This window comes from Mustela putorius, unplaced genomic scaffold, assembly GCF_011764305.1.
Source record: "Mustela putorius furo isolate JIRA1106 unplaced genomic scaffold, ASM1176430v1.1 tig00003913_pilon_pilon_pilon, whole genome shotgun sequence".
Classification (NCBI taxonomy): Eukaryota; Metazoa; Chordata; class Mammalia; order Carnivora; family Mustelidae; genus Mustela; species Mustela putorius.
In genome coordinates, this window is record NW_025422060.1 from 8016324 (window position 1) to 8032631 (window position 16308).

At 46.4% G+C, this 16308-nt stretch overlaps 1 protein-coding gene across 6 annotated transcripts in view; it reads left to right on the forward strand.

Annotated features, from left to right (window-relative positions):
* Nucleotides 1-16308, forward strand: part of CAMK1D (calcium/calmodulin dependent protein kinase ID) — a 430562-nt gene that overhangs the window by 372711 nt on the left and 41543 nt on the right. For all 6 annotated transcript variants that reach the window (XM_004774892.3, XM_013047016.2, XM_013047015.2 and 3 more), the window contains one exon: nt 1476-1602. In XM_004774892.3, coding sequence (XP_004774949.1) covers nt 1476-1602 — 127 coding nt within the window. The remainder of the gene's footprint in view (nt 1-1475; nt 1603-16308) is intronic.

Sequence of the window (16308 nt, forward strand, 5' to 3'; positions counted from 1 at the left end):
CAGGTTTAATGTAAAGGAGAGACGTGATTTTGCTTATTCACTGGGTCGATCTTTGGAATTTTCCTAGTTGGAGGACAGGAGAGGTGTGAGTCTTCAACATTATCTCCCTCACAGACAATGCCATTGATTGAGGCAGCATTTCTGTGTTCAAGCTCTTCCCAGGCAGGACATCTCCCTCAGTTTCCCTGAGCTCCTCTCTTTATCTCTTTTTTTTTGTTTTTTGGCTAAAAATGATACCCCAATTTTTCACTAACACTGTGCAGTGAAGCTTTCTTCTCATCATTGTCTCCCCTCTGCACCCCTGCATTGTCTCCCCTCTCCTCTTCCTATGGAGCTGCCATGGAGATGACCCCTGATGTGCAGAATGGCAGTGGGGACGGAAACCGTAATCGCACCTCTGCCATGTGTCGAGCGTTACTACCACCTGAGCTCTGTCATGTGGAGAGTTCAGGGAAGCAAACAAAGACCACCGCAACCCATGTTTTCCAGAAAGACAAACAGAAGCTCAGGGTGCTTAAGGGCACCTGACTACAAAGTGCTGCATCTTCTGTGATGACGTCCCTCTATCTCCCAGGAAGCAGAGTGAGCGGGCATCAGCGGGCTCAGGAAATGGAAAGCAGGAACAGCAGGCCATGGGGTGTTACCAAAGGCGGGGAGAGAGGCCCTTGGATTAGAGTGAGGTTGCTAACAAGGGTCAGAAAAAGAGAACAGGGGAGCCCCTGCAGAAGTCATTTTGTTTCTGGGGATCCCCTCTGTCTCAACCCAAGAAATAAGCTGTCAAGTCTGAGAGGTTTTCGAGGCTGCCCCAATGTAAGGTTCACTTTTTGTTTGTTTGTTTGAAATAGACAAAGTACTGATAAGGGAAAAGGATTTACCTTTCTTGAATACCTCTAAGCGTCCAGTACTTTGTGGGTTCTGTTCATCGCTCTTACTAAACACTGCTTTTCTTTATGCATTTATGAATACGAAGGTCAAGCTGTTCTTAAACTGTGATTAGGTTGTGTGGCTTGATCAGAAAGGATAAATGCTTAAAATCTGCATCAGCGTGGTGGAACTAGAGGATGTTATGCCAATAAGTGAAATAAGTCAGTCGGAGAAAGACAATTATCATACAGTTTGACTCATATGTGGAACATAAGAAATAGTACAGGGAATCTTAGTGGAAAACTCAATGGGGAGTCATCAGAGAGGGAGACAAAGCATGAGAGACTCTTAACTATGGGGAACAAACTGGGGGTTGCTGGAGGGGAGGCGGGGGGGAAGGGGTACCTGGGTGATGGCCATTAAGGAGGGCACGTGATATGATGAGCACTGGGTGTTACATGGAACTGATGAATTATTGAACACAACATCTGAAACTACTATATATGTTGGCTAATTGAATTTAAATTAAAAAAGATTTTGTGGCTTGGCAAGTCTCCCACAGTGAAGTCAGCTTTAAACACACTTCACCCATTTTGTTCTTTTTTTTCCAGCCTGAAAATCTGTTGTACTACAGTCAAGATGAGGAATCCAAAATAATGATCAGTGACTTCGGGTTGTCAAAAATGGAGGGCAAAGGAGATGTGATGTCCACAGCCTGTGGGACCCCGGGCTACGTTGGTAAGAAGCGTGTGTGTGTGTGTGTGTGTCCAGGTCCCCTGTGTCTGTCTTCAGAGCTGCAGCCTGGAGCAGGATCACAGCTGCCTTCATTCCCCTTGAGGGGAGAATTAAATTGTTGAGAGACATTGGAACGAGTTAGAAGAGAAGCAGTTTCCCCTGAAACCTTTTAATAGTTGGGGAGAAATCCTGTCTGAATTGGGTGTGGGCCTGAGTTGATTTGGATGAATTCCCAGGGTTTTGATGCAAGAAATATCACATACATGTCCGTGTTTTCAAGGGGCTTCCAGTGAGGCAGTGAGATAATGATGAGATACAGACACAAATAAAACAAGTGAAATGTTGCAATAGCAGCAGCCAGAAAGAGGACATCAATAGGAAGAATCTGCTTCGTGCCTTGACGAAGTCACTTAGGAGTCACCTGCCAATCCCAGTCGCTACTGGAAAAGCCAAGAATTAAGGTCCTTCCTAAAATCAGACCCCCACATTCTTTGTACCAAACATTCAGAATGCAGAAAAGGCATGCTGAAAAGCATCTTCTCTCTTTGGGGGACCTGGAGAAAGGCCATGGGCGCTCTTGGTGAAGTTTTCGAGACTTTGATATACACAAATATATTCACTCGTGCAGCAAATGTATACTGAGGTGCCTACTATGTGCCAGCTGCTGTCCTAGGCACTGGGGTGAAGGCAGTGCATGAGACACACGGGGCTCCTGCCCTCATGGGATTTACCTTGTAGCTGGGAGAGACAGATAACTGACAAAGACGCGAAGAATGGGATTGTTTTAGGCCGAAAATAAAATGGAAGCTTGCAATAGAGCTGCAAGGCGCTGGGGGGATTAGGATGGCTAAGGGCACAGGAACGAGAGTTGGGTATTCACCTACATGTGGACAAGCAGCCACCCTTGGGCCTGTGAGGAGGCAGAGTGTCCTGGGGAGAGGCGTCTGCTTGGTGCCAAAGCCTGGAGTGGGAAAAGCCTGTGGAGAGGGTACAAGCCGGAAATGTCTGAGAGCAGGCAGAAATGCGGTTTGGAAAATGGAGACCAAGGCTGAATTCTCATGGTACACACTGTGATAGCTTTTCCTAATAAGAACAGGAAGCCCGTCCTGAAAGAGAGGAGGGAACGTTCTATGACTGCCATTCCTGTCTGGTTTTAGGTACGACGACAAGACCTCCCCAGGCCAGGGGGAGGCAAGCAGGCCTCAGGCCTCATGAGCCTGGGGCCCAGGGCACTGTGGGAAACTCCAAATGACCTCTGGGGCCCTTCTCGTCCCTTTGGGTGCTGGCATGACATGGGTGTTAGGTCACAGCCGCCTCGTCTATAAAGGGCCCGAAGGACAAGAGAGAAGAGCAGGGCTGAGGGGAACAGAGAATAACATGAAGGGAAGCACCAGACTCAGGAGGAGATATAGGAGCTGACAGGCGGGGCTTGTGTCCCCGGTTGGTGTGTGCGCTGGACAGAGTGGGGAGGTTGTTCTGCTCACAGAGCAGCCAGTGCAGCCCAGGCCTGGGTGAGATTCATGGTACCCTGTGCCTTCTCGGTTCTGGGGCTGCTGAAGTGGTGCAGCGGGACCCGTTGGGACCCCGACTCGGCGTGGGAGGGGGAGGGGTAGCACTTGGCATCATGGGCTGAGGAGCTGCTGAGGACACCATGCTCCCCAGCTTCCGCCTGCGGGAAGCTGACCCTCAGGCTGCAGGTCAGAAGTTCTGACACAAGCGTCCATATTTCCGTGTGCATCACACTGTTCTCCTATTTGGATCTGATGTCAGAAAGCGCTAGCACTTTCCAAATGGGCTTTTGCTTCTTTGTGCCTTGGCAGAACCCAGGAACGGCACTTTCTCTGGGTTTCTAAGCATCTGTCATCTGAGTGGTCTCGTTCTGTTTAGATGTGAGATGCTGATGAGTCTGGGAACTGGGGACAATGTGTAGATGTGGCCCTTGATGTTACTTGATGTTACTCCCCTAAGTGGTCACAAGTAATCCCATTTTCAGATATGGAATTTTCTTTGAGTGAAGAGGAAGAGGAGCCCTGTGGGAATGTAATAGTTCCAATCATTCATGTTTGTTGAGCACTGAGATGCCTGGGGATACAGATGAGATGCCTTCCTCTTAGAGCAAGGAAGGGGCTTCACTGCGGAACCCATAACTTGTTGACATCTATATGCCTTGAGCTGTGAGCAGCAGAGTTTGGGCTGTTTCCTCCTCACCCCATCCCCACCCAGGCTCATGCCAAACTTCTATTCAGCCGTCAAAGCCCACTTTACATGTTGCCCCCTTTTGGCTGCTTTCTCAATAACCATTCTCTCTTTTGTCATCCCAGTTCTTTTCCTGACCATTTTTTCACATCGCTCTGACTATATTGCAGCAGTGTCCATATGTATTGGTATCTCTTTCCCAGCGCACTGCGGGTTTTTCCACAGCGGGGATTATCTTATCCATCTCTGCACAGATGCTTGTTAAATTGATTTTAAAAAGCCCCAACGTTCATGAAAAATAGCATTTTCTCTCTCGCCTCTTCTTCTAGTCATTTAGTATGCTTTTATTAAATTCCTGTTATGCGCTGGCCTCAGTGGTTGAGTGTTGGGAATATGAATATGAAGGAATGGAGTTTCTGACTTCAAAATGCTCACAGTATTGTGAGAGACAGAGGGAAAACAGACAAATTGAATAATGTCTGGTAAGTGCTACATTATTCATCACTTAAGGATTATTTATTTAGTGCCTACCTGCTGTTCTAGGTACTGGGGCTGCATCAGTAGAAAGGAAAAGAAAAAAACAGATAAAAGTCTTTGCCCTCAATCAAGGAGCTTACATTTGAGTGAGAGGGAAACAGACTGTATGCAAACCTCCAAGTCTCTTAATATCTTAGATTGATAAGTGCTATGGAGAAAAATAAAACAGGAAAGAGAATAGGGTGTGTGTGTGCGCATTTGTAGGGGATTACAATTTTAAATAAAGTAATCAAGGCGGCCCTCACAAGGAGGGTGACAGTGAGGTCAAGACTTGACAGAAGTGAAGTGAAGATGCTGGCCATTTGTTATTTGGAGGAAGGTGCAAAGGCCCTGAGGCAGGGGTATGTGGGTGAGCAACAGGGGTGGGGTGAACAAAGAGGAGAGCAGTAGAAGGTAAAGTCAGAGAAGGAACAGGCAGAGCATGTGCAGACAAGGACTTAGAAGTCATTATCAGGACTATGGTTTTTCCTTAGGGTGGTGGGAAGCCCCGGGAGGGTTCTGAGGAAAGGCATAGCATGATCTAACTTCTACCAGGATCCTTCTTGGTGACAGGTGGGATTAGGAGAGATGCCAGGGTGCAGGACCAGGATGGAAGAAGGGAGACCAGTTAGAAGGCTCTGGAATTATGTGAGAAAATAAGTGGGTCTAGCCTAGGTTGGGCAGAGTGGACATGGTGAGATGTTGTCAGATTCTAGGTAAAATTTGAAGGTAATGTTCTGGAGATTTTCTGGAAAACTAAAAGTAGGGCTTGAGAGACATAAATCAATGATCATTCTAAGGGTTTTTTTGTTGTTGTTTTTTTTAGCCTGAGCCCCAGGAAGAATACAGTTTCCCTTACTTGACAAGTAAAAGTCTGTGGAAAGAGCAGGTTGCAGAAATATTACCAGGGGCTTAGATTCTGATTTGTTAAAGTTTGCAAGGTTGAGAAGGCAAGTTGGAACATGAGTCTGGAGTTCTGGAGAGAGATCTGGTCTGCAGTAAGATACAGTCCATTCTCATTATGCACAGTAGTGACATTCTGTGACATCAACTCAACCCTGAACTAGTAAATACTGACCCACTGTTTCCAGGGGAGATCAGGGTCAGGTTCCTCATGAGCCCTACATTTTCGTCTACTGATTGATGCATGACCTTGTTTTATCCTGTATTTCTGCTCAGTGACACCTTATTTAATATATAGTTTTGATTCATGAACGTTGAACTCACGGTCTACACCCCATAACTTATGCCTAAATGAAGCTTATCTAGCCCATGTTTTCTCTATAAGCATGTCTCTGCTTTCTTGTGCTGGGAACACTAAACGGCACTCATCACTGCACTTGGGGACTATTTTAACCCATGAATCTACAAAATGCGTGGAAATGAAAAACATGACACTAACTGGACCATAAAAATGATACTTGTTTATAGCATGAGAGTCTAAACAGGAGGGCAGAGTGTCCCCTTGTTCGACCTTGGCTGGGGACATGCACCTTGGAAACTCAGCCTGAGTCTCTCTGCTCATGTCCACACATGACCTCAAAGGCATGGCAAGTATTGATTTGGGGGCTACAAATTTTAGCAAGTAGGCAAATTTACAAGTATGGAAACCGTGTGGCATGAGGATGTCATGTATTTGGGGGCTGACAGCCTCCAGATGTATTTTGAAGCTGTGAACTTGAATGAAATGGCCAAGGTGGGGACAGGGGAAAATGGAGGAGAAGAAAGGTCCCAGGGCTGAGTCCTGGAGACCCTGGGACTGTGCAGGGGCAGCGTGTGAAGCAGGAAGAGAACCAGGGCCCTGTGGTATCTTGGGAAGTGCTTTGGGTTAGAGAAAGTACTTGTGTCAATCGTTGCTATTAAATCAAGTAAGAAGAAGACTGGGTATTGACCTTCACTTTGGGCGCCTTACATTATGGATCAATTGAACAATTGGTTGATTAAGCCAGTGGGAGCCTGAAAGCCAGTGGGCAGAAAGGGAAGCTAGTCTTTGTAAAGAGGAACTGAGCACGCTGTCAACCCTGGGGCTGGACACCACCACTCCCACCTGCCCCGGGCCACTGACTTATCTCTGCAAGGCCTTGGAATTTGGGATCCTAAACAAAGAAGCCACAGCCCCACCTCTACTGGTCAGTTTCAATTTGAACACAGCAGAGCCCAGTCCCAGTCAGCACTCCGGAATCTGGGGGCTGTGCTGTCCAGGAGCCCAAGCCACACGCCGAGGGCTACTGTCTGCTTTCAGCTCTGGTTCACGCTTCTAGGTAGAAGTATCTGTTTCAATCTGTGAAAGCTATTGTTTGGTTGTGTTTGTTCTTACTGCTATTGCCTAAATGTCTATTCAGCTAAATAGTGAATTTTGGCAATGTCAAGATTGCTTCAATTTAAATGAGCTCTCTCTCATAATGAAGAAGTGATGAAAAGAAGGGGTGTTTATCCCAAGTATCTCAGTGCACATGGTGCCTGAGAAGGCAAAGGGATCTGAGTGCCTTGAGCTTCATCCTTTACCCTTAACAGTTGTCCAGATATTACATGTAGTTTATAAGGAACCAGGATGCTTGCAGACTGTCGCGTCACTGATGGCAGGAGACTCTGGGCATTTCAACATCACTGCGTATGGGGTTCCCACTGCCATCAGCTCCTAGAGCTTGCACTAACTGTTAAGGCCCCTCCAATGGAGTCGGGCCAGTGGGCAATACAGACGCACATAAGGTAGCATGTTTGCAGCGTGTTGTGACTGACATATTTCAGAAGCAACGTTACAAATACAGGAGAGATTGGGATCAGCAAGGTCTGGAATGACCAGGGAAAAACTCGGGGAAGAGGCTTACAACATGAAGAGTAGAATTCTGGGCCAAGATGGGGAGAGTTCCAGATGTGGGTAAGCAGAAGAACAAGGCCCAGAGTTCAGAACTGCTGCTTAGCAGGTGTGGAAGAAATGAATAGACTCATCTGACTCAGGGGGGGCTCGCACATACAGGTACGTGGAGATAATGTAGAAGAACTGATGGGGCTGTCTGGTGGCAATCGGCTTCTCAGGGTAACATAGGAGCCATCAGTACGGTATTGGCCTGGCTTTGGAATCCATTTAATTGAGCCAGGTGTGACATTCCCCCCAGGTGTCACCAATAAGGGAAAAGTCTGAGCTAGGAAAGTTAGTAAATTACTTACGTTACTTGTTCTTCTGTGTTAACTATATATCCAAATGGTCTCTCTTGACTCTGAATAGAAGCAGCAAATCACAGGAAGCACCCATTCTAATTGTGTAACTGATAAACCAAAGACGACACAGGGATGCCTCTTGGTGCAGGAAAGTCTGCTGTTTGATTTCTTGACGTCACTGTTTCTGTGCTACTGTGATTTATCCAATTCTGTGGGTCTCGTTCTCCTGATTTCAGAAAGAAAAGTAAGCAGTTTAGAAGACCTTCAAACCATGTTCTGTAGATTAAGCAACAGCATGCCTTGCCAGAGGAGGGCAAGAACGGGCTCTCTTGCTAGCAGGGGGACTTAGGAATCCCAAACTTCACTTTAGAAGGAAAAGAAGGCAGGATGGTAGAGACCTAAATTGCTTTGTGATGTTTCTGAGCTACTTAAGACTTTTCTTTTACATCGAGCGGTACTAGAGTAATGGTCTGCCACTGTGCCCAGGCTTTTCGTCTGGTGTGCACGCCAGCAACCACAGTGTTTCCTTGTGGGACGTTACTCAAGAGGAAGGCACCCTTACATCCAGTCCACCACTGTGTTCACCAGCAGAACCACACCACGGTCCTTCATGTGGTGGCTGATTGTCATGCAACCCTCCTGGTACTAATGCTGCGGGAAAGGAGTCCTGCTTTCCTTCCGTAATTTACATGGAATGTTACCAGCCCAAATCTTTGGGCTACCCCTGGCTAAAATAGTTGAAACAAGTTTCATCGTCTTCTCTTGTGAATGGAAATGAAGAAAGGTGGGTCGATATTCTCAGCATATTTTCTGACAGAGTTACAGGAATGCCCTTCATTCATGAGACCGTGATATTCTTAGAGCTTGATTTGGGACTTGCGGCTCTGGTGAGATCTTGGAAAGCCGTGGTAGCAGCTAGCATGGTGTTGGGACGAGAACCTCTGTTCTCCAAGCCACCTAGCCCCTAGTTGGTGGCAGTCACAACCCTGAGACTTGAATGCCTGTAACCTGCATATTTCTGCCATTGGTTAGACACATGGGAGGCCTGAACCCTTCATTAAACTCTTGGGTTCTCAGTTTCTTGGATGGACTAACTGACCTCCGTGATATTCTCTGGTTCTGCCATCCTTTATCTCTAGAGACATGTGACTCACTATCATTTAAGTGTGTAAATATCCATGTGTCGAGGATATTGACACCATTTTCCCCCCATCTTCACTCAGAACAGATAAAGAAAAAAATAGAATAAGTTGCCATCACCTGTTTTTGTCCTTGTCCGCAGCCTGTCACGGTGATTCCTCGCATCTTTCCCTGTGCCCTCGGCTCCAATCCCTTCGTCCTCACTCTTCTGTTTCGCCATTTCTCCCACAGAGCTTGATTTTATATTTTCTCCCTTAAATATCACACTTCAGTATACAGCTATAAGCATCACTTTCTTCTCATCCTCTCAGACCACTGGTGGTGAAACAGGGTTTATAGAACTTGGAAATGGCCATGCAGGGCACAGATGGGTAGACAGAGGACCTGGATAAGAATTTTCTCCTTCCTTCTCTCTCAGCAGTTAGTCAGTGGCAACTAGCAGTGAGGGTTTCATCACCCCAGGTGTTGCAACCATACCCCATTTGTTAGAGAGTGGGGAGGCTGCTCCTTCTATTAGCCTGATAGGGACAGAAGCTGCTTGTCAGCATGTGGGCAGAGTACCCCTAGCCACGTCTTGGAGGAGCCCCCACTCCACATGCCCAGCCCCCCAACTCAGTCCGCTAACTGTGTGTATAGCACTTTTCACCCTTCTGTAATTTCCGGATGGCTCCTCTCTATATCACACTGGGATGGGGTGGCATAGTTTCTAAATTGCTTCCACTTTGCTGTGGTGGTGAGGAGGGAAAGAAGCCTTGCGGCATTTTGGGAACTTACTCCTTTTTTTTTTCTTTTAATGATTAAAAACTAAAACACAAGGAATGCCTGTAAAGTTCCTCTTATTATTATTTTTTGTTAACATGTAATGTATTATTTGCCCCAGGGGTACAGGTCTGTGAATCATCAGGCTTACACAATTCACAGACTCACCATAGCACATACTCTCCCCAATGTCCATCACCCAGCCACCCTTTCCCTCCCCTCTCACCCCTGCAGCAATCCTCAGTTTGTTCCCTGAGATTAGGAGTCTCTTATGGTTTGTCTCCCTCCCTGATCCCATCTTGTTTCCTTTTTTCCCTCCCTTCCTCCCCACGATTCCCCACCCTTCCTCTGAAATTGCTCATATCAGAGAGATCATATGATAATTTTCTTTCTCTGATTAACTTTTTATTGCTCAGCATAATACCCTCTAGTTTCATCCATGTTGTTACAAATGGCAAGATTTTGTTTTTTGATGGCTGCATAGTATTCCATTGTATATATACACCACATCTTCTTTATCCATTCATCTGTTGATGGACATCTAGGCTCTTTCCATAGTGTGGCTATTATAGACATTGCTGCTTTAAACATTGGGTGCGTGTGGCCCTTTAGATCACAACTTTTGTATTTTTAGAGTAAATACCCAATAGTGAGATTGCTGGGTCATAGGGTAACTCTATTTTCAGCTATTTGAGGAGCCTCCATGCTGTTTTCCAGAGTGGCTTCACCAGCTTGCATTCCCACCAACAGTGTGGGAGGGTTCCCCTTTCTCTGCATCCTTGCCAACACCTGTCATTTCCTGACTCGTTAATTTTAGCCATTCTGACTGCTGTGAGGTGGTATCTCACTGTGGTTTTGATTTGTATTTCCCTGATGGTGAGTGATGTGGAGCACTGTTTCATGTGTCTGTTGGCTATGTACATTTCCTCTTAATCTTCAAGCCAAACTTGTCAGATTTCAGAAGCAACAAAGTAGCCATCCCATTGCCCTGGATCTTGGGACAACCTCTAAAGGAACACATCACAGGCTTATTTCTCGCCACGTTGCTCTGAATTGCCTCACTCAGAACATTTCCCTTCCTCCCTCCCACTGAATTCCAGATCTCTCCCACATTTTCAAACACACAGCAGCCCCCACCCCACACCATTTTCCACTCCCTTCCCATTCCTTAGCCTTGCCTTTCCTCCTACCGGCCACATTCTGGCTTTGGTAGCATTTGAATGGTAACCCAGCTCCGATCGGGATGGTAATTATAAACCGGGACAGTGTTTCCGAGGGGACTTTTCATGCCTGTGGTAAAATTCAAAGGCTACTAGGAAAATCTGAGCAAGCTGCCGCTTTGTGATGCATTTTTAGTCAATTACAACTCTAAGAGCAGGACAAGAAAGGGCAAAGGGACTTCTATCAGCAGAAGGACAGAGTTGTCCCAAGAGCACACGACGACTCTGACCTGCCGTGACTTTGGAGGGAAGGCAAACCACAGGCGAAGAATGAGTCCATATTTCAGTTGTATTTTGATGTGCCGGCAAATCCAGATGGCTACTCTAACTCTTGGTGACACAACACCATTTATGAGGGCACTCACGTAAAACCCTTCGTTACCCAGGTTTTTTTTTCTTTTTTTTTTTTTTTAAAGATTTTATTTATTTATTTGACAGAGAGAGATCACAAGTAGGCAGAGAGAGAGAGGAGGAAGCAGGCTCCCTGCTGAGCAGAGAGCCCGATGTGGGACTCGATCCCAGGACCCTGAGATCATGACCTGAGCCGAAGGCAGCGGCTTAACCCACTGAGCCACCCAGGCGCCCCTTTTTTTCTTTTTTAATCCCCCTGCTGCTGGATGTTCCACCGACAGAAAGGGTTCGGATGCTGTGTCATCAGTCCTGCTCTGTGTTGTCATCAGTTCCTCCCGAGGCCAAATTCTTCCCTGAAATGGATGCCTGAATTTTATTTCCCTTCATCTGTGGAATTCTACTTGTCATCCCTGGACAGGCAGCCGCTGGGTAGAAATGTCCTGTTTCTCTCCCAGCGTTTTAAAGAAATCCCCCTCACCACTTCTCAGATACGTGCTATCACTGACTCTTTGGGGCTGGATTACGATTTGATTTAAGGCCCTGTTTACTCATTCACCAACAAGGGAGCTGTTTCTTCTCACTACTTGTGGAAATTCCTCAAAAACAGGAAGACAGGGATCCAAATGGCCAGCCCCGGACACAAAGCCCTAACCATATTCCTTAACGTAAAGGGCCCCATGGAACACCTCACTGAGGCTCAGATTCTTTACCGTGAAGACATAACTTCAGGACGAAGCAGCAGGTGCCCTTTGAGACAGGAAACTGAGGCATAGAAAGTTAACAAATTCTCCAAGATACGCCAGCCCTGGACCCAGGCTGTAATTCTGTCCTCTGATCCATGGCCAGATTATGGAGAGATGCTAGTGCGACTCTCTTTGTGTACCATCGCATAATTTTTTTAAAAATCTTCACTATAATTTCATGATTTCCAGCATTACAGATAACAAATTTGGAGGACAGAATGATTAACAGAGTCCTTATAGTCTGAGAACGGGAGAGTCATAATCTTGGGCCACATGTAGCACCAAGACCAGCATCTTGATATCTTTCTATTTCAACTCAAGGAGTTGGAACATAATTCTTTAAGAAACAAGGAGCCACTGAAGATTTCTGAGCAAGTTCCAAGATTCCTCATCAGTAGTCTGCCCTATTCATGATAATTGGTAAGTTCATTACAGGAGAACCAAAATGTCTTTCCAGAATCCCTCTTGAAATAAGATATGAACATTTTAACTTTCCAAATGAATATACCTGGAATGTTTAAAAGAAAGAGAAAGACCCTACTACAGTCTTTTCTCTGTTATATTAAAAATGTTGTCCCGAGAAGCCCCCTTCATTTTTCTCCCTATGATCTATCACTGTGTAAGACTGATCAGTCAGTCGTAGCATTTTGAAAGCGCTCTACTAGAAAAGCTCCCCTCTCCCTACTTCTTGGTTAGGCTCCTCCCTGTAAAGGTGCAATCACATTGCCTAACCCAGCTAGTAGAGTAGAACTTGGATCTAGTCCCCCTGACCACCCAGGCCCCATGATCCATGTTCATGAGCCATGATATTAAAAGAGGTCTCTGCTACCTCTGACCAAGATGGACGCTCACGTTTTAGGGACTCTTCTTCCCCTCTGTAACCTACACAAAGTTCAAGTCAAGGGTCTTTCTCCTTGGCCGCTTCAGGGAGGTGAAGCCAGCTAGCAAGAGACACAAATGGACCTTGGACTAGGTCATAGGATGGCAAGCGGCCTGTCTGCTCACCTCTTCCTGCTGACATCGCAAGCACGTTAGACATTTCCAACCCATACCCAAAGACAGGAGCTCATTCAAGGAAAAGCAGAGGGCTGCTAATCTTAGTGTCTGGTCAGCTCTTCTCTGCAAGTAAGGGAAATGGCAAAAGCTTTGCAAACTCCAAAGAATGAGGGAAAAAATTAGGGTGTGCTCATATTTATAAGTAGTCTTCCGGAACAAATTTTTCTAATCTCCTTTTAAGAAAGAATTCTAATTGGGGCCAATGAAGAGAATCTGCTGGAGCTGGGCATCGCCCCCTTGCGGCCATGACAGACTATTCTCATGCCTATGGTGCTGTCAGCAGTGATGAATGGGCAGTTCCTGGGTTGCCGTCTCTAGAACCATGCCTGGACCGACAGGGGACTGGAGAAGTATTTTGAAGAATAAATGAACAAAAAGATCTGTAACTCGACAGACAGAGAGACCAACTAGATAGGAGGTTGGTATAGGGCATTCGAAGGCTCCCTCCAAGTCAAAGATTCAAGTCCTCAAACATGCCCTTGCATCACGCGTGGTCCCAGTTCAGTTCTGATTTCTAAAGGTTCTAATTTTGCATTGGGTGGAAATCTCCATTGATGAATCATTTCCATGATGCAAAGCTAGAATCAAGACAAAGTACCAAACATTATCAAGGATCTGTCCATCCTTAATTCTAAAAAATAATAAAACCTCCATTCTGGTTTTGTTCCTGTGGTTCTCTCAGCCCTTCACCCTTACATAGTAAACTACTGCTAGTTCTAGCTCTAACTTACTATGTAATTGTTTTCATGAAGCCTCATTCCAGTCTGGAGGGTTGGGCTCTGTGAATGTACCCATTTTACAGATGAACCATCTGGAGGCTTACAGAGATCTAATGACTAGCCCAAGTCCACAGGTGTAGTAAGTGGGGAATCCCAGATTTCTTTCACTAAAGAGCAAGTGTGTCTATTTAAAGCTTCTTGCATCCAGACAACTGAAGTTGTTTTGAGTTAAAACCACCTACATCCAGGCAACCATTTCACATCTTCCAGTCCCATTTAATGATAAAATAAGCCTCTGTACCTTTCCTACTCCTCAGCACTAAACCGGTTAACTTAGAGCACAAAGCAAGGCATAGTCTCACAACACTCTAGCCACAGCCTTTCTTCCCCACCATTTGACTATTAGAGGTAATATATCCTTTCTTAGATATCTTTAAGTTTTACTTACAGTAAGTGCAGTATTTCTCAGAGCTTTATTCAGAGTTTCAAATCAACATGCCTCCCATCTGGCCACGATCTTGTCTCAAGTAGTCTGATCACCTTCTTTAAGAAGGGAGCCGCGGCTGGCATGACTTCTGTGGTTTGTGTCCACTCTCAGCACCCAGGAGAACAAGGGTGCCGCGGGGGGCAGAGCCCAAGGCTGCTTCCTTCACACCATAAAGCCAGTGCCTGAAATGGAACCCAAGCTATCACGCAATTGAAGAAAGCCAGAAACACTGCCTTGGTCCCATGGTTCTGGGACATGCGCTTTCCTTTTCTGGCATTGAGGGCTACTCTTCCCACCCTAGGCCACCCCTTCCTGATGTGTCCCTGTCCTCCATCCACTGGAGACAGTCAAATTTGAGGTACCCAAGGCAGTGGTACTCAACTTCCATACAGGAAGACAAACAGCCTTGGACATGAACTTGGTAACAGGGTGAGATCTTCTCCATCTCCTCCTTTCTCTGCAGAAAGTGCTCTTCAGCACATCCCTGAAAGCACAGGAAAAGGGAAAATTCCTTTTCTGTTTTTTTAGAGCCTGGGGACTGAGTGCCACCCCCAAGCCATTAGACGGCTGCTCTTCCCACTTCTAGTCTTCTCTTTCCGTAAAGAAAATGGGCAGTTTAATTGTTTTAAAAACAAGATGAAAGGTTTCTGAACTTTTTTCCTTCCCTTTTGAAACCTTTGGAGTCCTTCCCTTTACCCGGAAACCTTGCTCTCAACCAAAATAAAACAGCTTGGGTTTTAGGACGTTTCCCACCCAGTGGAATTTTCCACAGTGGGTTGGTAGTGAGTCTCACAGCAGTAAATTCGATTATTTTACATTTTGAACCAACTGTTTCACTAAAAAGCAAGAGAAAAGCCTCAGACAGGAGGACCACATCTGTTGGTCCAAAGATCTCTCCAGTAGCTCGCGGGTGCTCTGCTAAAGCTGCCTCCTTTACGTGGTATCAGAACTTGTATTTGCTGGAGTAAATGAAGTCAGCCAAGGGGATGCTCTTTCTAAGAACACAGAATTGTTAACCTCAAGCTCGGACCAGGAAGGAAGTTCCGAGAGATCACTTAATAGAATATATTTTTCTGCCCTTTAGATCTAAAAGTAGTCATTTTGAAATCCCTTTGAAAAAAGGTTTCCCAAGGAGAGTGACACACAGGACAATGGGCCCCATGCAGAGAATTGGGGCTGCTTCTGCCTGTTTTATCCCCCAAATTCATGTCAAGAATAGCCATTTGCTAACCACGCAGAGTGTGCTAAGCCTTAAAAATACAGACCTGAGCTATGTGCCTGTGGTCAAGGGGCATGAAGCCTGGCGGTTGACAGTGTGATTCATGCAGGGGGGAAGAGATGCCGAAGGTATGATGGGAGGCCCGGGAGGCTGGCGTGTTACAGGATTTTGGTGGGTGGACCAGGAAACCCAACACATGTCACCCAGGCAGAGCTGCTCCCACTTAACCACTAGCCATCTTGCAAATGCCCTTTTCGGCACCTCCTGGGGCAAGGGGGTCTGCTCCCCTGACAGCCCCTGACAGCCTCCAGGGACTGGGATTTGAGATGCACCAGAGAAACGCCAGGGTTCTCTTGCCTGAGTCCTTTCCTTCAGTCTAGGCTGTACCAGGAGACTCAGCCCTTTCCTGCTCTGCCTGGGGGCTGATGGCATCACAAACCGGCTGCAATGACTTTTCAAGACAGCTCTCTTTGTCAAGCATCAGTCATAACAATTCATTTCTTTTAGTTCAAAGCCTTGCTCTCTGAGGAGGTGTGGCGGTGATGAGAGTCACTGTCACCCTCCCACTACATATGAAGTACGTGAGTTGCACTGGTTACAATCAGAAGAAAAAAATGTTTCGGCTTGATGAAGAAGTTCTTTGGTATCTGACATTGTCGGGCAGTGGATTTGTGGGGGGCATGGCTCAGAAAACTCTTCCTGCTTTGCAAGGCCCCTGTTTGACTATCTCTGGGCCTCCTCTGCCTGGAAGCTCATTTGTTGTCTGAGTGTTGGTAAACTGGATGCTGTGGCTTTTTAGAATGACAGCCAAATTCTTGCCAAGGATCGTATGGTATAAGGGAGTGTGGCTGCTTCTCAAAGTGACAGCTGGTCTCTCAAAAGATCCCAGCCAGAGGTGGACCCTCGCAGAGCACAGGCTGCATGCCAGAAGGGCGAGGGAGAGGGTAGGAGGGGGGCCCCAAACCAGGAGAATTCAACAGGTTGGGAAACAAAGGGAACCAACTGCAGGACCCAGAGGAGAGCAGGGGGGAAATACCTCAGCATGGTCATAGAAAATCGTCAGGAGGGTTTTGAATATTGCCTGAGAATTGTTGCTTTCCAAGAATCACTCCTAGATGAAAAGTAGCTAGCAGGATGTAGGTAG